The sequence below is a fragment of the Chionomys nivalis genome, chromosome 9 (genome assembly GCF_950005125.1).
Source record: "Chionomys nivalis chromosome 9, mChiNiv1.1, whole genome shotgun sequence".
NCBI classification, from domain to species: domain Eukaryota; kingdom Metazoa; phylum Chordata; class Mammalia; order Rodentia; family Cricetidae; genus Chionomys; species Chionomys nivalis.
Genome location: NC_080094.1, coordinates 48,393,706 through 48,415,706, shown reverse-complemented (window position 1 = coordinate 48,415,706; position 22,001 = coordinate 48,393,706). Strand labels below are relative to the sequence as shown.

The window sequence follows — 22,001 nt, the reverse complement described above, 5'->3', positions numbered from 1 at the left end:
TATCAGATTTTAAAGTCACCATTACTATCAGAATTAAAAAAGCAAACATTTTAGAAGAACATCAATCAGAGACAAGGGAGTCATCGGTGAGTCTAAACCCTCGGTCTCACAGATGAAGGACACAAATGCGGTGTCCTAAAAAATGAATCTGGGGAGATTTATTCTGCTAAGGGTTCCTCTATGTCAGAGGCTCACACTAGTCACTGTTGTTGAGGCAGAAGTGGATGTACAAAGTAGGAATGTGTCAAATTTTTCTCCAAGAAAGACTTTTCCTGAGGTCTTTAGCTGTTTTCTTCTTCATTCTTATGAATAAAATAGAATATGAAGACAAAGTTGAAGAAATCCTTACTGAAGATATATTTTAAAAACTAGATATGAAAGAAAAATTAAGTTGTGTGTCCCCTATACCCTACCAATTTGGTATCTGCATCACGGTATCTTCTCCTTTTTTTGGTATCTTCTCCTTTTAACAGTTGGTACTATAAATTAATTGAATGTAAATACTTTAAATGATTAAAATTAATGATGTTTGGCACTTAATGCCCCAACTTAAGAAAAAATTTGGCTTTAAGTCCTGAGAAAATCATCCTATTTCCAACCACAGAAATGGAGGACAATACCAGCCCTGAGAGAGTGACTTTACCCTGTAATAGATGATAAATGATGGTGATGATGATGATGATATGATAGGTAGGTAGGTAGATAGATAGATAGATAGATAGATAGATAGATAGATAGATAGACAGTAGAGAGAGATAACAGATGATAAACAGACAGACAGACAGACAGACAGTAGAGAGAGATGGCAGATGATAGATAGATAGATAGATAGATAGATAGATAGATAGATAGATAGATGATAGATAGATAGATAGATAGATAGATAGATAGATAGATAGATAGATAGATAGACAGACCGACCATTATCCACACTATGTAGAGAGGATTTGAGCAAAGATAAGATTTTACTTATCTCAAAAGTGAGTTGGCTTTCCAAACACAAATCCTTGAGACAAAGGCCTTTCATAAAAACTAGTCTACCTCTCACACTAACTCCTACCACTGTCTGAAAATTTATTTTGATCTAGGAAATAAAAGTGAGTAAACTGAGCCCTAAATATAAAATTGCCAAATGCAAGTTTCGAAAAGAGTTCAGACTTCTGAATGAATTCTCAGAAAAGCAAATTAAATATATTAAGATAGCAATGACTCGTGGCATTGCCCAATTCGATCACAGTGACACACCCATGCCACCAGAGCACTCATCACCCTGCCAGGGACTCTCCCACAGAACCAGAGAGTGCATCACCCTGCCAGGGACTCTCCCAGAGTACTAGACTCTACTCAACCTGCCAGTGAGTCTCCCAGAGTACTAGTGTACTACTTACCCTGCCAGTGAGTCTCTCAGAGTACTAGACTCTACTCAACCTGCCAGTGAGTCTCTCAGAGTACTAGAGTAATATTCAACCTGTCAGTGAATCACCCAGAGTACTAAAGTACTGCTCAACTTGCAAGATACTCACCCAGAATACTAAAATGTGCCCAAACCTCTTAATCCACAGCACAAGGGTTGCTCATCAACTTGTGAGAAACTTACCCACAGGACTAGGGTATTCATCAATCTGTCAATGCTTGTCCTTTTAAACTTTGTCTTGCCACTGTTCTGCATAAGTTTAGTGTCAGGACCTGTAAAAAAAAATGTAACAATTTTGAAACAAAAACAATCTAATGGCCGATATCAATACATACCTTTCAATAAAAACTCTGAGTGTTATAAATTTCCCCAGTCAAAGGGCACAGACTAGTAGACAGGCTCAAAAAGCAGGAATCTTCTGTTTTCTACCTTTCAGAAAGAAGCCTACCACAGAAGGCATAAACTACCTTAGGGCTAAAAGATGGGAAATATATTCCAGCCAACAGAAATCCATAAAACAACCAGGTGTTACTGTTCCAATGTCTAACAAAATAAACTTCAAATCCAAACTAGTGAGAAAAGATAAAGTAATTTCATATTGATTAAGGAGAAAACCCATAAAGAGGATACTATGATCTGAACATACATGTCCTGAACACAGAACACTGAATTTCATTAAACAAAAAGCACTAGATATACAGTCACAGATTAAGTTCAACCAAACAGTAGAAGGTGAGCTTAATTCCCCACTCTTACCAACTGACAGGCCACCCTGACAAAATATAAATAAGGCTGGAGAGATGGCTCAGTCATTAAAAGTTAGGCTCACAACCAAAAATAAACAGAGGAATGCCTGAGTTAAATGGCATCATAGATCAAATGGACTTAACAGACATCTGCAGAATATTCCATCTCAACAGTGTTGAATCTGTGTTTTCTCGGGAACCCAGGGACTAGTCTCTAAAATAATCATCAGGAACCAAAGCTAATCTTAACAAATAGAGGAAAATTTAAATGATTCCTTAAACATAGAATAAAACAACAGCAACAATAAAATACAGAATCATAGTTGATAACATGACTCACCCTCAATCTGGTCAATAAAGCTTCTTAATTCAACTTTCTAAGAAGTTTCTGACATTCCTCTTCTCTAGTCCCATAGTCCCTATCTCGGTCTAAATATCATCATCTCCTAACTGCAAAAGTCTCGTTCCTGGGCTCCATGAATGCCCTGAATGCTAATCACTGTTTCCCTGCATCTCAAACCCCAATTGTGTACTCATTTCAGGACCTACTCTCCCTTTACAAACACTATACATACTATAGGCAAGATTCCATCCTTCCCATATATATATATTAAAAATATTTAATATATTCTGCCTCTTAAACACTCTTGGGATAAGGACCAAACTTTTACACATAAACCACAAGGTCTGCACAGCCCAGCTGTTCCCCCACCTCCAGTCACATCCCCATGAGTGACTCCTGTGCTTTCTGCTCCCCATCAGAACACTGCAGGTTTCTGACCTCACTCACACCACAACACCTTGACCCATGGCTTGCCTTTAAGGCAGTTAACTCTTTGCCTTCCTTATACTCTCTACTTTCTTCCACGTTCTTGTTTTGTTTATCTATAAATCTCAGCTCAGGAAAGTTTTACCCAAAGTCAAGATCTAATCACATTCTTCCTTTATAACTCTACTACTGTGATGCATGATCTTCTAATCAGCACTCATCTCTGTTTGAGATGATATAATCACCATCATAATTATGTGGGAGTAGCATATTGACAATGTCATATAATTTCTATCCTGCAGGACCGACAACCATATGAGTAAAGGGAATACATTTGGCTTTTTCCTACATTTAACCCCTAGTCAATCAATCATTACCTTAGGCAATATAGAGTGTCTAGCATGTACTTGGCATTCAGTAAATAATTAAGCTTCCCATAAATTTAATATTTCTTATATTTTAGGTAATGTGCACGTGTACTGTTATTTTATTTTGTTAATTTCCTGTAAGAATATTGTATTTACATCATTTCTACTTCTCCTCCCCCACAACTCTTCCTGTCTCTTGCTATTTTCTCTCACATTCATTGCCTCTTCATCTTTAATTACCATTATATATATACACACAAATATATACATATACACATACATAGAATATATATGTGTGTATATATATATATATATATAAAATGTGTTGAGTCCATTAGAGTTGCTCATATGTACATGTGTTTAAGATAGAGCAGTAGGGATTGAATAACCTGTCAGGGGTTCATTCCTGGAGAAGGCAGAGTCCCCTAATGCTTATATGGTAACAAATAAGTTCTTGCAAGTCAAGAATTTAACTTTCCTGAGACTTCTTATCCTATAAGCCCAGAGACAGAACTTGAATCTTGACATATCTAACTTGAAAGCTCTTGCTCTAAATTATTATCTGTAAACTACATGAGACAATAAATCAATGTATATTTAATACTGTACCTCATTCAGTATCCTAACAGGAATCACCAAATAAGAATAATTATAGAAAAGTTTATGTAGAAATTCCATAAAGTATGGGTAGGGGCATGTTGGAAGCAAAAGACTAATACAGCAAGACAGCTTAGTAGCAATCAAACTGTTTCTCCACCTGAGACAAAGTGATGGCATATTATTATTATTGGCCCTAAGGGAAGGAGTATTGTTGAATCCTAGAGGTAGGAGCTCTAGGTTTTCAGCATTTACAAGAGTGATCTTATGTTAAAGGGCCCAAACAATCTGAACTAACTACATAGGGATGTAGATTTGGTGAATAAATACCTAGAGTTTAATCGTTTTCCTCCTTTTGATTTTTTTCCAAGACTCACCAATACAAAAAACAAAAATTAAGGGAAGCTGTGAATACCAACCACAGAGACGAGCCTGCAAGGCAAGAGAAGGTTGGAAAATGAAGAGATAAGACCCCTACGGGAAGATGAGTGGCAGCCAGCACGGCAGGGACTTTATATACACCAGAATGGCACTGGGACACAGCCTCCTTGAGTGAGTATGGCCCCTTCTCTCAGAAACAAGCTTTGCTCCCCTCTTGAGGACAGCCACTAGCAGGGAAGCACGACCAGATGTCCATGCGTATTAACCTTGTGAGTGATAAGTCTGTAAAGTAAACCATCCCTCTGAAGTCCGTCTTTGCACCTCCTAAACAGGATGTATAAGTGGGATTTAAATATAAAAAGAAGAGTTGATAATTCATTTTGGATTCAGTTCTCACAAGATCTAAGTACTGCCTACGACTTGTTTCCTAAGTCAAGACTTAGGGACTTGGGGTACCTATCTATTCAACTCTGATGTGGGCAAGAACAATCCTGACTTTCTCTGCTTGCCAGTATTCAGTATTAGCTCTCTCTTAACTAAAGTCAATGCAAACATTGTCTGCTTTACAAACATCTACCTGACAAAAGCCATCTAAAAGTGAACATCTGGGACTCGTCACAAAAGAACAGAGAGCTCCTTTTCTCCTCCACAAAAATACAGAGAATAGTTCCATTTTCCCAGCCCTGCTCGTAGAGATATTAGTGTCTTCTGAACTGTTGGTAAAAGAATTGAGAAGCAGGCACGGAAAAGATATCAACAAGTATCCTCTTCCATACACATCATGGATTGCACCTCAGCAAGGTATTCTAATGTGCTAGTATTATCCTGTGATCCACACAGGGAGGAGCCCAGGAAGTCTTAGAGAAAGGATTCTCTGCCTGATCTGACTGACCCCTAGTCTGTGGACTTCTGTTCAACTCAACTCCTTCCATTCATACAAGAAGATTTTCCTGCAGAGACATTTTTATGAAAACCTTGGCCCCTCAACAGCTCTCAAGACTGACTCTCAACAGCTGTCCAAGGACAAGCAATATGACTCAGTTGAACTAGAGCCTTGAACTAGTCATTTTGAACAAGATCATACAGATGTAACAAACTTTTGAACGACAGCCCCTCCCTAGGATGAGGCATCTCCACTTCGGTGATAACAGGGATCAAATCAAGAGAATGTTTACTGGGAGACCTTCAGATGGGGAGACTGCTTTGAAATCTCCATGCTTTTAAGCTTAAAGTAAAAGAAATATATGGGTAAGCTTGACTTTTTTTCTCTGCAAGAAAGATGGAAATATGACATAAATAACCATAGACTTACTTAACCTCATTAATAAGGAAAAAATCTGATGAAACTACATTCAGCTTCAGACAAAAGCTTGATTCTACTTCATTTCTAGAGATTTGCTGGGTCTTTACACATGGCGTTGCCCTGAGAGCAAAAGCAGCACCCACGCACACAGCTGAGGGTGTTTAGAAGCATTTTTTTTTTCTAGCTCTGGAATGCATTGAGTCTTTAATGGGCATTTGTTGTTGCTAAGGAAACTCAATTAAGAAAAACAATCCAATTTCAATTACACATTCAATCAGCAGAAACAAAACACATCTTAATTTAGTGTCACAATAAGTAGGATTTTTTTTTTAATCAAGGGCTAGAAAATGAAGCTATGAGTCCAATTTGGGTGGCTTTGTTGATTTGTGCTATTGTTCCTGAGAAGGAGAATGCTGCCTCAGACTCACAGACATAAAGGAAGCAAAAACAGTGGATAAACAAAAGACCCCCATCCTACCACAAGGACACTTGCTCAGCTATGTTCACGGAGACTTTATTTATAATAGCCAAAAACCGGAAGCAGCCTAGTGTCCCTCAACTGAAGAGTGGCTAAAGAGGATGTGACATTTACACAAGGGCGCATTACTCAGCTATTTAAAAATGACATCATGAAACTTGCTGGCAAGGCCGTAGCTAGAAGAAAATCAGCCCGAGTGAGACAACCCAAACCCAGAAAGAGAAATATGATATGTACTCACTTGTAAGTGGATATTTCGCTGTTAAATAAAGGATAATCATGCTAAAACCCACAGACCCAGAGAGGTTAAGTAACAAGAAGGGTTCTGGTGGGACATATGGATCTCCTTAGAATGTGGAAATAGAATAGATTTTGTGGATGGAATGGGGGTGGTTGGGGATGGGAAAAGGAGGAATCCAATCTGGAGGGAGGGTATGGGAGAAGAGAGTATGGGGCAAGACTACTGGAATAGGTGGGCACTTAAGGGTGATGTGGAAACCTAGAGCAGTGAAAACTTCCTGGAACCTATGAGGGTGACCCAAATGAGGCCCCTTAGTAACAGAGGATACAGAGCCTGAACCAGCCGTCTTCTGTAACCTGGCGAGGCTCCCAGTGGTGGGACTGAGACATCAATCCAGGCCCAAAACCTATGACCCACAACCTGTCTTTCCTGCAAAATGTGCTGGAGTAATGGTGGCTCAGAGCTTGTGGGAGGGTCTAACTTGAGGACCATGTTAAGCAAGGGAGTCCATGCTGAGCACTACCTTATGGCCCAGAATCAGAAGTTAGATGGTCCAGAGAGCTAGGGCAGAACTAAACGCAGCTGGTGGGGAGAAAAATCAATGAAACAATTCCTAATGATATTCTGCTATACTCATAGGTCAGTGCCTAGCCCAGGCATCACCTGAGAGGCTTCCTCTGGCAGCTGATAGGAGCAGATGCAGAAACCCACAGACAAACTTTAGGTTGAGATCAGAGAACCCTACAGAAGAGAGAGAGAAAGGATTGTAGGAGCCAGAAGGAACAAGGGCACAGAGAGAACACAGCCCACAGAGTTAGGCTCATGGGGGCTCAGAGGAGTGAAGCAGCAATTGCAGAGCCTGCATGGGTCTGCACTGTATCCTGTACACACACACTGTGTTTGTTTAGCTTGCGGGGCTTGTGGGACTCCTGACGGTGGGATCAGGGTTGACTCTGGCTCTTTAACCTGCTCTTAGGGCCCTTTTACTCCTACTGGGTTGCCTGGTCTACCCTTGATATGAAGGTTTGTGCTTAGTCTTATTGCATTTTAGGCCATGTGATATTCCTAGGAGGCCTGCTCTTTTCTGAAGGGAAGTGGAGGAGCAGTGGATTTGGAGGAGGGGGAGCTGGAAGGAGTAGAAGGAGGGGAGACTAAGGTACAGATTTATTGCATGAGAGGAACAAACAAAAAGAAGATAATGGAACCTTTTACCATCCATCCCTCCCTCCCTCCATCCATCCTAGTCCCATCAAGCACAGCCTTCAGACCCATCTGCCCTGGTGACAAACAGATAATGATTGCTCTCCAAGAAGGCTCTCTCAAAAGAGCCTCCTGACCTTCTCCAAAGACAACCAATGTGAGCGGCAGAGTGAAGGAGGTGCCTTCTTTGGTTTTAAGGATAGGTTATTGCATAGTCTAACAGACACATACGATGGGGCTAAAGAGAAAGAAACTGAGCAGTAGATGTGTAGATACCACCACGTACTGAAGGCTTCAGCATCCTTAAGAATGAATTCAAGGTATCAGTGGTTCCCACATGCTGGGACCATGTGGATAATACTCAAGCACTGCTGTCTCTTCTAGGGTACCACATTCTGGGGTGAACTCAGAATCAGCACTTGGCACTCAATAAGAACTCTGTGAGAACCTAGACAACAATGAGGACCCTAAGAGACATGCGTGGATCTAATCTACATGGGAAGTAGAAAAAGTCAAGATCTCCTGAGTAAATTGGGAGCATGGGGACTTTGGGGGAGGGTTGAAGGGGAGAGGAGAGGCAGGGATGGGAGCAGAGAAAAATGTAGAGCTCAATAAAACCAATAAAAAAGAAATTAAAAGAAATAAGAAGATCTCTGTGAACATCGACATCCATAGAGAACTATGCACTGAAGTGACTCCAGGAAGGGACGGCGCAGAGACGGCCCTGGTTTACTCACTGTACCTGCAAAAAGAACCATTCCGAAGCACCAACTGGTGTTCCTCAGGACGCAGCCTCTCAGGATTATCTTCTGGTTGCTGAGAGTGTGCTTGCTGTCCTTCCAAGAGAGGACTCCGGAGAACTTGTCTAACTTGTTGTTAGGTGCCTCACAGACGACAGTCCCTGGAAAGGAAGCAAGCCTCTTTAGACTCCCTGCGAACTCGCTCCAGGAGCCCCTAGCATTACATCACCACCCGACTGCCGGTGTGCAGTGTGCTGTCCTTCCCTTCTTGACAGCATGCTGTTGCACATGCAGTATGTGTGCTAGGAGAAAATAAACTGCAACAAGAGAAGGCGGAAATCCATTAAGCATTTTAAAGCAGGACTGTCTACACTGACCAACAAGAACAGAGCCCATGAAAGCCAAGGGATTTTTTTTCCCTTAATATGAGCAAGGGGTCAAGACCATGATGGGGACACCCACAGAAACCCTGAGCTAGTGGGAGCTTACTGACTCCAGACTGACAGTGAAGAAACCTGAATAGGACCAAACTAGGCCCTCTGAATGTGGGGGACAGTTGTGTGGCTTAGGCAGTCTGTGGGGTCACTGGCAGTGAGACCTAGTGCATGAACTGACTTTTTGGAGCCCATTCTCTGTGGAGGGATACCTTGCTAAGCTTAGATACAGGGTCGAGTGTAGTAGGGAGCTGCGGGCAGGCCTGCTTTTCATCCTGCCTAGCTCCCACACAGCTAGCTTAGCCCCAGAATAATTACACGGAAACTGTATTTTTTTTTTTTTTGAGACAGGGTTTCTCCGTAGCTTTTGGTTCCTGTCCTGGAACTAGCTCTTGTAGACAAGGATGGCCTCGAACTCACAGATATCCGCCTGCCTCTGCCTCCCAAGTGCTGGGATTAAAGGTGTTCAACACCGACCAGCTTTTTTTTTTTTTTTTTTTTTGAAACTGTATTCTTTTAAACACTGCTTGGCCCATTAGCTCTAGCCTCTTACTGGCTAATTCTCACATCTTGATTAACCCACTTCTAATAATCTGTGTAGGACCACGAGGTGGTGTCTTACCGGGAAGGATCTTAATCTGTGTCCATCTTGGAGAGGAGAACTATATCGTCTGTCTGAGGCGTCTGCCTCACTGCCTTTTTTCCAGCATTCTGTTCTGTCTTCCCCGCCTACCTATGTTCTGACATATCAGGCCAAGCAGTTTTCTTTATTAATTAACCAATAGACAGATGACCCTCCTCCATCAGTCGAGGGACTAGGTCATGCCTCAAAGTGATGCACCAGACTTCGTTGACTCCCAATGGGAAGCCTTACCTTCTCTGAGAAGTGGATGAAGAGGGGGTAAAGTGGGAGAGAAGCTGGAGGGAGTGGGAGGAGGGGAAGAGATGGGAATTGGGATTGGTATGTAAAATGGGAAAAAGACTGTTTTAAAAATAAATAAATAAATAAAATGAAGAAAGAAAACAAAAATATTTCAAAGTACCTACTTTTATTCTTAGAGTATATTAAAATGACTTTTTACAACTATAAAATGATAAACTCCACATTTCTCTTCTTGCTTACTGTAAACTGCCACATGAGTTAAGATGGCACAATTTTGGTTTCATAACAAAAGTTAATCAATTTTCTAAATTCATAGTAAGGATTTTGGGTCCTGTATAGCACACCCCAAAGAAACCTGAGCTTTGCTTGCCCTGTGTGCTGAGATTCCTTCCAGGTGCCTATGACTCATGTCTTGATTTGACTCAAAGGCAGCTCATAGATTGCTCTAGTTAGCCAGAAAATGGTCCTAGCTTTTTGGTATTTTGGTTTGTTTTGGTTTATTTTTAGTTCCAAGTAAGTAAGGGCCTGCTCCTTCCAAATCAACAAAATCGACTCATTCCATTATTTCAAGCAGAACATGTACACTCAGGGTGAGAACTTTCTAGATAGAAAGAGAAAACAGAAACGATTTTTATGGACACTTCACAAGACGTAACTATCAGATTCATCTACATCCACACTACAGACAAATGTGCTTCGTTTTCAGAAGCAATGAGTAGAAAGACATAGGGAAACAGAGTAAGTGCTGGGAAAAGAAAGGAAGGAAGAAGGAAAAGAGACAAGGGAAGGATAAAAAGGGAGGATGGGGCAGAAACATCTGGGCCCAGGTCAGAGTCAGAAGTAAGATTGGCATCTTACAAGTTTACTGTCTTAGAAACAAGTACGTTTTAAAACCAGAAGCCAAAAAAGGAGTTTGGAAAAATAAAGGCAGACGGTGATGTTCCACATTGGGTAGGGAGAGACCAGCTACTCAAGGAGTTCTATACAGTGCCATCTTGGTCGATATGTTATTGCTGTACTGAAAATTCGATACCAAATAAATAAATAAAATGTGGTTTGGCTCTTTGGCTCATAGCTTTGGAGATTTCTGGCCAAAATCAATTGGTGCAGATACTTTCAGTCTGTGGTGGCAGAGGATAGTAGGAGTGTGTGAAAGCGATTCTCTTCTACAGTCCCCTTAAAGGGCACACCGTTAATGACTAAATCTTCCCTCTAGGCCATATGTCTTAGAGTGCTACCACCACACTGCAACACTAAGCTGGGCGTCTTCATCTAAGACTTAAGATCAAAAGCATAGTAGAGAGAGGGGTCCCATCCTCTGTCTAGGCCACCTTCTGATGCTGAAGAGATTTCTTGCAAGGGCTTCGTCCCTTCCTAGAATGCTGGTTTCCTTTTCAAACAATAGACGCAGTTGTAGTTGGGAATCAAGTATCCTGACGACTTGACCAGTTAGGCTGCTCATATTTCAAAATCAAAATGAAACCTTTCTCTAACCTCTCCTTACCACTTCCTAATTAGTAAAAAAGGAAAGAAAAAAAAACTCTATTTGGTCATTCTGTGGGCCTTCCCAGAGAGCCAGTGCTAAATGGCAGCCTGGCAGCCTGGGTTTCACTGAGACAACAACCTTGTGCAGGTTGGTTCTTAGACCAAGTATCTAAATTGTAGTTAGCTTTCATGATAGCTTATTTGTTTATTAACATGTAATTAAAACAAGTTTCAACTGGCTCAGGTTCTTTAGGAAACTACATTGTGGACCCAGAGCTTTTTAAAACTATCAGATTTTTGTGATCATCTTTTCCTTGAATAATAATTTTCATTTCTGAGTTTCACATAACCTTGAATTGAGTGGGTCTCACCAGCAAAATCTGCACAAATAACAGGCTAATAGAACCCTCAAAATTCATTCCGATTTCTTCACCTAAGACTCAATTTCCCAAACTTCAAATATGGCCACTATTCAAAAAAGAAATGTGATTTGGGCAAAAACAGCATGATACATAGTTCCTTGTCAATAACAATAAAAAAGCAGTTTATTTTATCATTTTTATCATCATAAACAAAAGCTGACAAGGACATAAATTTAACCTTGAACATTTTGGCTCACTGTGCTCAGCAAGAAGACATGCCCATATTTGGCCTCTTGTTGAGGGGGCCTTTCTGCCAGGGACCACAGGACCAAGTTCTGTATGAGCTCCTGGAAGCCAATCCCAGCACAGCTTCCTAAGAGTGTGGTCCCGGCGGTCCAAGGGTTCCATCACAGCAAAACATTGGGAACAAAGCCAAACTATTTTTTAACTAATAAAAATGCTGGTTCCCCTTTCTTAGTTCCATTGGCTTTTTAAAACATGAATATCCCCACTTCTCTTTCACACTTTCCAAAGGGACTACCAGCTTTCCTTGTGGGAAACACTGACTCATCCCTACGTGCTACCACATTGTCTGCAAAATAAAATTCTATATCACATGCACTCGGTCATAAGTGGTTTTTAAACATAAAGCAAAGAAATCCCGATCCCAGAGAACCTAAACAACAATGAGGACCCTAAGGACCCTAAGAGAGACATACATAGATATAATCTACATAGGAAGTAGAAAAGGACAAGATCTCCTGAGTAAATTGGGAGCATGGGATTTTGGAAGAGGGTTGAAGGGAAGAGGAGAGGGAGAGAAGGGAGCAGAAAAATATGTAGAGCTCAATAAAAATTAATAACCTTTTTTTAAAAAAAAAAGGAAAAACTAAAATAAATCATTTTTAAAAGAAAAATCCTAAAAATATTTGTTGGAGACATAGTTGGGGAAAATGGCTTCAAGAAGGGATTGTGGGGCTGGACCAATAAACCAGTGGCTAAGAGCACTTGCTGCCCTTGCAGAGAACCCATGTTCATTCCCTGCACTCTCACTGCAGCTCTAACTCCAGTTTCGGGGTATTAAATGGCTTCTTCTGCATTCAAGGACACCAGGTACATGCATGGTACTCCTATATACATGCAGGTAAAACACTCAAGCACATAATTTTCTTTCAAAAGGAAAGAGGTTGCGAGATGACATCGGTATTATAGCAAATCTATGATAAGTTAAAAGGTAGGTATGTTTTGAGAGGAATCGTGAAAATGGAGACTTGAATACCAAATATCTTCGTATGACCTAACTGTAATAGAAGCCAGAGAGAATGATGAAAACAGGCACATCAGAAATAAGCAAAACTATTTCCCACAGTGTAAGAATCAAGAGAGGCTCTCTTGGGACCTTGCTTTCTTCGCTCTATTTCCACTAGAGGAGGAGATGATAAATGGTTGGAAAGGATGAGAAAACCATTTGGGGAAAATAGAATCATTTCTCACATGATCACCTCGTTGGAAAGGATACAGCTTGGGGGTAAATCATCTCAATGACTAAGTATAAGCATAGTCAAGGTAGTCACTCTCATTTCCCCCTCTGGAGAGAAAAAACAAGAAAGCTCTTAGAAGTTTGTCCATTCTATACTGATAAAGAAATACCTATACTGAGCAAAATCTACAAGTTCTCATTTTGAACTTTCCTCAGCATTTTAAGTTCTAAATTCAGCCTGCTGGATTATTGGTCAACTACTAATTTGGTGAGTTTCTCAGACTATTTACTCAAAGAGAAAATAAGTTAACAATGAAATTTTTTAGAATACAATATCCCATGATTTTTCCAAAACTAACTAGCTTTACTTCTTTTTGCACGTTATTAGTGATATTTCTTCATTGTTCATGCTGTGACTCTTCCATAGGACGGGCTGTGCTTTGGATGAGGTGCCATTACTGCTGGTCAAGAATTTCAACAGTCAAGAACTTCTCAATGTTTAGGCAGTTGCCCAACTACTGCTGTGCTGGCTGCTGAGATGACAGTCTCTTTCCTTAGAAAGCAAAAAGATGTCATCTTCATAATTTCTAAAGCCAAGTGATTCTACTTGAGTTTTTGGAAGCCAAGCCCCAGCACAACCCTCTCAATACTGAGCCATCAGCACCCCAATATTAACGCCACAAAGGCCATAATAGCGCCACCAGTCAAAGAGAAATGATTCTTCCTTCGTGTCTTTTAATGGAATCCCATGTATCAGGTGTGCTGTGTTGCACTGTGCTCTCATCCATTTGAGTGGAAGAGTTATCTGGTAAATTCTGTAAAGTAACAAGGTGCTAATCAAGCCCATTTATTTATTACTTACTTACTTATTTTCACCAAGAAGAGAAACCATTTTTCTTTAATTACACACATGCTATTCTTTAGGAAATGACCACAAAGTGCCCAAAGGTTCCTAACTAAAGAGTCAACCCCTTCTCTGGTTCAGACGGGTATTAACAGTCACACAAAATATGTAAACATGTCACTAGTTGCAAAATACAGACCACAGTCCAGTCAGTAACAATATACAAATGGTTCTTGAACAAATTTAAACACATGTGTATTAGGGAATTTCCCCAATGTGTAAAATATCTAGCTTACAAATGTGTGATTGGCAAAGGTTTCCAGGTGTTTATCTATAAATGTTGTTTGATTCCCATAAGGCTTAACATGAGAAGTTTCGTCAAACTCAATTTATTTTTGTATTTATTATAATATTAGATCAGGTTATTTATTTTTTCTTATAAAGTTTGACTACCTATAGTGTTTTCAGATATTTGAAATGGAAAAATATTTATTTGTATGGGAACTCTTCAAATAAACAGATTCACCTACTGAAAGCTGCCCCTGTATGTATGTATGTATGTGTGTATACATGCTATATGTGTGTATGCCTGTATATGTGTGTGCACACATGTATGTGTGTATGCATGTATATGTGTGTGCACGCACATATATATATGTATGTGTATATGCATGCATGTATGTATGTATGTATGTGTGTACATATGCATGTATAAGCAAGAACCTGCCTCATATGTGGGTCTTGTTTGTTTCAAATCCCCAAAACTAGTCAGAACATTATCAAAAGTAGGTAACATCCTTAATGGAGGCTAAAAGATGGAACGTTTGGTTTTGATTTCCATAATATATGGGGAAGTCTTTCTGGTCACCAGAAGAAGCCCTGAAATGTATTGATTTCTCCTTTATATTTATGTTTGACTTTCGGCCATTGTACACCTATATGCAAGGAACCGTGATTATACTCACACCCATTGCCCTCTCTTATTCCTCAGCTCCTCCTGACCCCCTCTTCCTGGTTAGCCCCCTCACACCGCTGTTTTCCTTTTCTGTGTGCCTGTGGGAGTCTGTTTGTGTTTGCAACGCCAGGTCATTTCCAGAAGGAAGTGTTTCACAGCACGGCTCCCCAGCCTCTGACTCTCCCAGTCTCTCCACCTTCTCTTCTGCAGTGCTGCTGGGACTTGAAGGTGGGGACACAGGTGCCCTATTTGGGGCTGAGCACTCAATAGTCACTTATCCTCAGCACCTTGGTCAGCTGAGTGCCAGTTTTGGCAGTCACCTGCTGCTAGAAGAAGCTGGGGGTAGCAGGAGTCTATGGGCTTAAGCAAGTATCCAGAAGGCAGAATAACTACATGTCCAACTTACTAAGGGTTCAGCATTAGGTGCACTCCAGAGTCAGTGACCTCCCTAACTTTTAGCTGGGTTTACAGCATCCACTGTGAATTCCTTCATATGGAGCAGATCTCAAATCAGCCAAAAAGTGATTGGTAATCCCAGAATACCCTCATACCAGCTGGCATGTGTTTCCTGGCAGGTAAGTGTTGTTGCACACATAATCTACAGCTGGGTAAGATCACTGATGATTTTTCTCCCCCAAGATGCTACACAACACCTTCCAGCACCTTCCAGCACCTTCCAGCACCTTCCAGCACCTTCTAGCACTAGGAACATGAGTCAGAGGGAGGAAGCTTCCTGCTCACTTTCAGCATTTTTTATGTTCTATGAACAAATCATAGAGGTGCCTTCAGCACGAGGGTTTTACTGTCTTATTCTGGTTGGCAACCAAGAGTGACGGCAATGGTCTATGTCGTTTGGGAGACTTCTGGGTGCTCCCTGGCTAAGAATCCATTCTCTCTGTTTGGATAATCCAATTCTGTCCTTCAGGCCTGCTGTTCCTCTGCCCTCCAGATACCCTAGCAAGACTTGCCCTACACTCTCTCTTTCCCTTGTAGAATCCTTCATTTCCAGCTTAATTTCATTTTGTTTTTCTTTTTCAGCAATTCTATTTTTTCATTGAATTTTATCTCATATCCTGAACTGACTTCCTAAATTCAGCACGTATTTGTGTGTATGCTTTTGGAATTCATTCAGTACTTTATAACAGTTTTCTTTAAATTCCTACAAGCGTTTAATCTATGCCCTTTGTGAATTCTTAGAACATATTTTTTTTTCAATTATTTTTCTGGAGTTTTGTCTAAACAGCTTCTATTTGGGACTGTGTGTGTGTGTGTGTGTGTGTGTGTGTGTGTGTAGGTGTGCTCATATGTGTGCAGATGCGTGTTTATGTGTGAATATGAAGGTCGGAGATTGCTCCAACTTGTATACTGTTGAGGCAGAGGCCCTTGCTGAACCCAGAGCTCACCATTTCAGTTGCTCCCAGAATGCCTTGTCTTGGCCTCTCGCATGCTGGGATTACAGTGGGCCACCACTCCCATCTGGATTTTATGTCAGTTCTAGGGATCTAACCCCCAACAGTGTTTGTGCAGCAAGCACTCTACCCATTGAGCAATCTCCCCATTCTAATCTTGGGTTTTTATATTGACTTACACACCTTTCATTAGCTGTAGCCTTTGGCATGGGTTTCAGATGCACCTACGTTGAGCGGATGTTTGAATCTCTGCTTGCTGTTACTGGGGATTGGCTGGTCCTGGATCAGTTAGTTGAGGTTTTAAGTTCAATTGGGGTTACTCGGTCCTGATTTGAATGTGAGGTAACTGAGATGATCCTAACTAGGCTAAGTTACACTGTGACTTCTGACTTCATCAGCAGGCATTTGCTTGAGTTAGCAGAGAGGGGGTGCCTGGGTGGAGGGGGTAGGCATGAAGATAGTAGGGTTAGGGGACAAGAGACAACAGGGATTGTAGTTGACAGGAACTCTGCACAAATCCTGTGTTAGCAGGGTTAGGATGCCAATGGAGAGAGGGGGTATGGCCTCTGACCTGAGGAGACAGGAGCTTCATGTGGGTCCTGCAACATTGGAGATTGAAGCCCCACAGGGCTGTAGAGGTGTGGCTTCTCACCTGGGGAAAATGCCATTCTGTGAAAATCCTAAGATTCCAGGGTTAGATGTGGCAGGAATGGTAGTCAAGGTGGTCATGTCAGGCACCCCTCAACAAATAGCCACACGTCAGGCACCCCCCAACAAATAGCCACATTTGTTACTACCTAATATTCCTTACAATAGCACCTGGGCTCATGAAATATAAGACAAAAAAGTAGATAAAAGGTACAATGTTTCCCATACCTCACCTTTACCCTTTGTCCAAGTTCCATGGCTACAAAATGGGCTCATCTGCCCCGCCCACATCAGAATGGACATGAGCAGGAAATGACTTTTACTGTGTTCACACCACTGAGATCTCAGGGGTGCTTGTAATGGCATTGTAGTCTAGGCTACCTGCACCAAAATCTATGTAGTGGAAGGAAATAGTTCAAACAACCATTTTATGCTTTCTGGTGGTTAAGCAAACTAAAGCTCTTAGATTTATACCTCACTGTAGACTGGCAGACATATAAAGGTGCAGCTTTGCCAGGGAAGAAGTGAATAATGGCAGATTATATTTAGTCCTCTTAGGGCTCCATAAATAGTCAAACACAAGTATTTTAAGAACTATTTTGATTCGTGAATACAATTTACTTTTCTTGGATTCACATAACAGTAACAATTCATTGAAAAAAATTACTTGGTTAGAAAATTTGTAATTTGTTTTAATCTAATCAAAATATTTCTTGGGCTATTCAAAGTTTCCTGGCTACTCCTCTAAATTAAACCTTAATTTGGAAGAATATTTTTCTATAAACATTTATTATAGCAACAGTCATTTAAGAGAGATTAAAATATTAACATAATCCAGGCAGAATTTACAATCAGATGCCAAGCACAAACCATATATATTCTGAAATGTGTGTTGGAGAAGACTCATATTATAAACTTGCCTGGCCTTTAACTCAAGGGGCATTGCCAAGACCCTTTATCTTCATTATCTCTCAGTAAACTCCAAAGAAAACATTTCGGAAGAGTAGACTTAAGTTCGTAAAACTCTTCAATAAATCACAGCAACCTATGTGGGAATAGTGACCTCCAAAACCAAACTTGCAAGTGAGGAATGTTAAAGACAATTGAGGGGTGACGGGAAAGCCTCAGACTCGTTAGCGTGATGAGAAAACGCTCCAAATAGTGTCTCTTTCTCTTTACTTTTAAAGGAATTCCTTTGTGGTCCTGGAACCATAACATGCAGCTATCTAGGGTGGCTGGTCTCTAGAGGCCTTCCGTGGTTCTTAAGAAAATAATGTTAGCACAAGATTCAGGCAGAAACATGGAGAAGCTAGGACCTGCTGAGGAAGAGGGTCTGGGTTGAATGAAATGATGATGATGACCATGACAGCGATGGCAATGATGAAGATGATGCTGAGAACATGGTCAAAAATTTAAGGCACCTGATGGCTGACTGTAACTTGGAGATTCTCGTTGAACGTCTATGGGTTTCTAAACTGTATGCCATTGTGCAAACTAGAGAAGGCTGGGTGGCAGGAGACCTATCTTCATGAATCATCATCTATGCACTGGTTTTGTTACAGAGCCATTGGATGAAAAGCCAGACCTAGGCCTGGAACTAAAATGCCAACCTGTTCACCCTCAGCAAGTCTGCACCAAGGAAGTCTGTTCTAGGAAGCAAAGGGCCAGCAAAAGAAGGGCACTGTGGGCAGAAGGGCATGAGATCCACAAAAGAAGACACGAGGATGAACTAGGTGGTGACTTACAAAGCCATGCTTGCCTTTAGCATGAGTGCATGGAATGACAGCCATTAATGACTGCAGAATTTTATGTTCTCCCACTAATAAGGAAGGAGGAAGAGAAATGTGAATGGAATCTCAGATAATTTGCTGCCTTCTGGCTTGTAGCTATTTTGTGCATTTAAAGCACTTACCATCAAACTTTGCAAGGCTGCTAATATCTGCTCCCAGTTCTGAGGTGACAGGCAGCGCTTGACGGACTTTTAGATTTGTTTCCCTGTTAAATAAAAGACATGACATGAATCTTTGGACATTAATTGTAGCACGAATAATAAAAACCCAGGGACAGAAACTGGGGTTCAACCTGGAAACCAGAAAAACAAAGCAGTCAAGCTACCAGAGAAGTCTTACCTCTACCAAGGCTGGGTGACCACAGACTAAGCAGCTAAGCCTCTCTCTCCTCCCATTTTATATTCCTTCTAGTGCTGGGATTAAAGGCATGGCTCCCTAGTACTGTGCAGGCCACAAAACCCTACATTTGTTTCTGCATTGATCTTGTGTAGCCCAGGGTAGTCTTGAATTCACAGAGATCCATCTGCCTCTATCTCCAAAATCCTGGGATTAAAGGTGTGTCCCATCATTCCCTGACCTCTAGTGACTTCAGCTTTGTCTCTGTTCTTCGGGCAAGATTAATTTATTAAAATACAAATAATATACCATTACACATAACAATCCAACAACTTCTTACTGAAACAACTGTGTAGGGACCAGCACACAAAATGTAAATGAGGGGTTCCACAGAGCCTGGCTTTGACTATCACTCACACACACACACACACACACACACACACCACATCAGATCATCATAGCAAGTGGGTGTCTAGGATTCTGGAGCTGGCTTTCCACCCACAGCACACCTGTGTGACAACACGGAGATCTGCTTTGCATTTGTCATTTGTGTTCTAAAGAACACAGAACAGAAGATATACGGTCTCATCTGAACCTACTCACACATCCTATATGAGTTATAAAACACATCGGAACTAGGAACACCGTTGCCAAAGGGAAGCCAGCGTCACTCCACCATCTGCTGTCTGTGGAGTTTTGTTTGCAAAAGACAGTCATGGCTACTTCTAGAGTAGATGAGCTTTTAATGGGGAAAACTCTTGGGTGTCAGACCAACACCCTGGGCAGATCACAGTGAACTGCTCTCCTCAACAGGACCGCCTATCCAGTAGACAGACAGCAGACTCTGCTGCTAGTGGCCAGCGGTGACCATATGGCCATCACTCCTGTCTGGTGTGAAAGGGAGTGACACACCAGCTTCACTGGAATTCTTCCCTCATTCCCTCTTCAGCAAACACTGATCTGTTTCCCAGGAAGCCATGTGACCTTTAGGACTAGCTGGTTTTGCTTGGCAACTTTCTCTGAAGAATCAGCCCCGTCAGCCCTGTCATTGTATCTATTAATAAGTTGTTCCTTTGTATTACTGAGTAGTAGACCACAGCACCCCAGTTTTCTCAGCCATTCACTTGAAAGAGATCCACGTTGTCTCCTTCCTTCTGTAAGGAATGCATGTGCCCTAAGTATTCACTATAGAGTTTATGTAAATGTAAGTCTTTATTCCTCTGAATAAAAGTTCAGTTTGAACTTGCTGAGTTATGCGGTAATTTTATGTTTCACTTTTAAGAAACTGACAAATTATTTTCCCAAAATGAGCATCGCAGTTTACACGCCCTCCAGTAAAGGGAGGGGGATTGTGCTTCTCCAAACCCTTGCCGGCTGTCACTGTGCTGGTGTTAGGCATTCCTATGGACCTGTGTAACAGCACTGTGGCATTAACTTTTATATCACTAATGATGTTGCGTACCTTTTCGTGTGCTTGGGTAGACGCTTTGCCCAAGTGTCTACCAATGCCATTTGCCTATTTTCCAGCTAATGTTGCTTACATTTTTAGTCTTAAAGCATTTGTATATATTCAAGGTAATTCAGGAGAAGCCCCCCGCCTCTCGTGTGTGTGTGTGTGTGTGTGTGTGTGTGTGTGTGTGTGTGTGTTGCTCTCTGTCTCCACCCACTCACCCCCTGAAGAAACCAGCCCAGGGCCTTGTGCTTCTTGGAGGAATTCTCTAGCACTGAGCTAAGCCTCCACTCTCCGTAACTCTTCTTATGTCGAATCTAACAATACTTTGACTAGCCCAAATCTCAAAGTCTTTCTCCTATGTTTTTGTCTAAATTTCTTATAGTTTTATTCCTTACATTTGAATTCAATTTCCTTATGAGTTATAAGGTTAGTCGAGTTTTCCATTCCATAGTGAGTGCATAGTCTGTGCTTTTTGAGGACTGATCACTTTCTTTACGTTATCAGGACGTGTATACAGCTGTTTGTAGTATGTCCTCATGGTCCAGTTGCCATTTTCAGGATGCTTTGTCCATTTTCCATTTGTTAATGATATTGCTAAGCTGTCCCGTCTTTCCTTGATCTTTGTCAGCCTTGCTTGAGGTTTGTGGATGAACTGATATTTTCAGAGAATCAACCCAGTTCCATTGTTTCATTTTGTCCTGTTTCATATGAGTTTTGGGGGAGTTTTGCTTTTGATTTGGGGTTTATTTTGCTGTTTTCTAGATTCTTGAGAAGGAGTGGACAGTTGATTGGAGGCTCATTCTCCCTTGGTACATGAATGGCTTCAGTGCTGGCCATGTTTCTCTTAGCACTGTGTTAGCTGTGCCTGAACCTGTCCTCTGGGTTACACAGGCTGAACTTCTCTGGTATCTCAACATTGCAACAACCTGACAGGCACTGGCTAACACGTTGTGCCTCCTGCTGTCCGGTCAAGTCTACATCCACTCTTTATCAGCTTGAGCAAGCTATCTGGCCGTCTGACCCTTGGCTTCAAGTTCTGCAGTAGGTCTCATATAAGACCTCCATGAGGATTCCGCAACACCTGAGTCGCGCACATACAGAGAGATTGTTCCTATACAAAGTGAGCAGTCAATGGTGTAAGCCCGACAATGGAAACCTCTGAAACTGACCGCTAAGTGCTCTGTAGCTGGACTCTCGAAGCCAGCGTCAAAACTGCGTTATATTCATCTCTCTTCTCTCTGTGTGTCACTGGCCTTTCAAAGCCGTCTCAGTCTTTCTTCTCAGGAACCCTCTCACTTCCTTAGAAAATTAAATTAAAACAAACAAAACCCCAAAAAGGAACCTTGCTGAATAGTCCAAGGGTAAGCTCATTCATGTTCGCATGTTTAGCATAGTGTTTGTGCTAAAGGGAAAAGTCAGTGTTTCCCAAATAAATTCAAGAGAAAAACCGTTTCAAAATGACTGCCAAGTAAATAAATAACAAGGGACTTTACAATTTAGACTTTTATGTTTCACAAGAAAATAAAGAATAAGATTTGTCTTCCTTCTGAAGACACTCAGGTTACACAGCAGCCAACCGGCTGCTCTGATTTAGTACTCACCCGTCGAGCTCGGCTGTTTCAACATAGCACAGACCATGTGGCTCACTACTTGACAGGAGCAGCAAGTCGGCCTGGTTGAGAAAC

The 22,001-nt window shown here is 41.4% G+C and overlaps 1 protein-coding gene across 4 annotated transcripts in view; it reads right to left on the bottom strand.

Annotated features, from left to right (window-relative positions):
* Atp8b4 (ATPase phospholipid transporting 8B4 (putative)) overlaps positions 1 to 22,001 on the bottom strand; it is a 162,453-nt gene that overhangs the window by 84,990 nt on the left and 55,462 nt on the right. For 3 of the 4 annotated variants that reach the window (XM_057780833.1, XM_057780836.1, XM_057780834.1), the window contains 5 exons: positions 21,918 to 21,988; positions 18,650 to 18,732; positions 16,661 to 16,741; positions 8,240 to 8,398; positions 1,598 to 1,686 (listed from right to left, as the gene is read on the bottom strand). In XM_057780833.1, coding sequence (XP_057636816.1) covers positions 1,598 to 1,686; positions 8,240 to 8,398; positions 16,661 to 16,741; positions 18,650 to 18,732; positions 21,918 to 21,988 — 483 coding nt within the window. The remainder of the gene's footprint in view (positions 1 to 1,597; positions 1,687 to 8,239; positions 8,399 to 16,660; positions 16,742 to 18,649; positions 18,733 to 21,917; positions 21,989 to 22,001) is intronic. The other variant, XM_057780835.1, reaches the window with a different exon arrangement.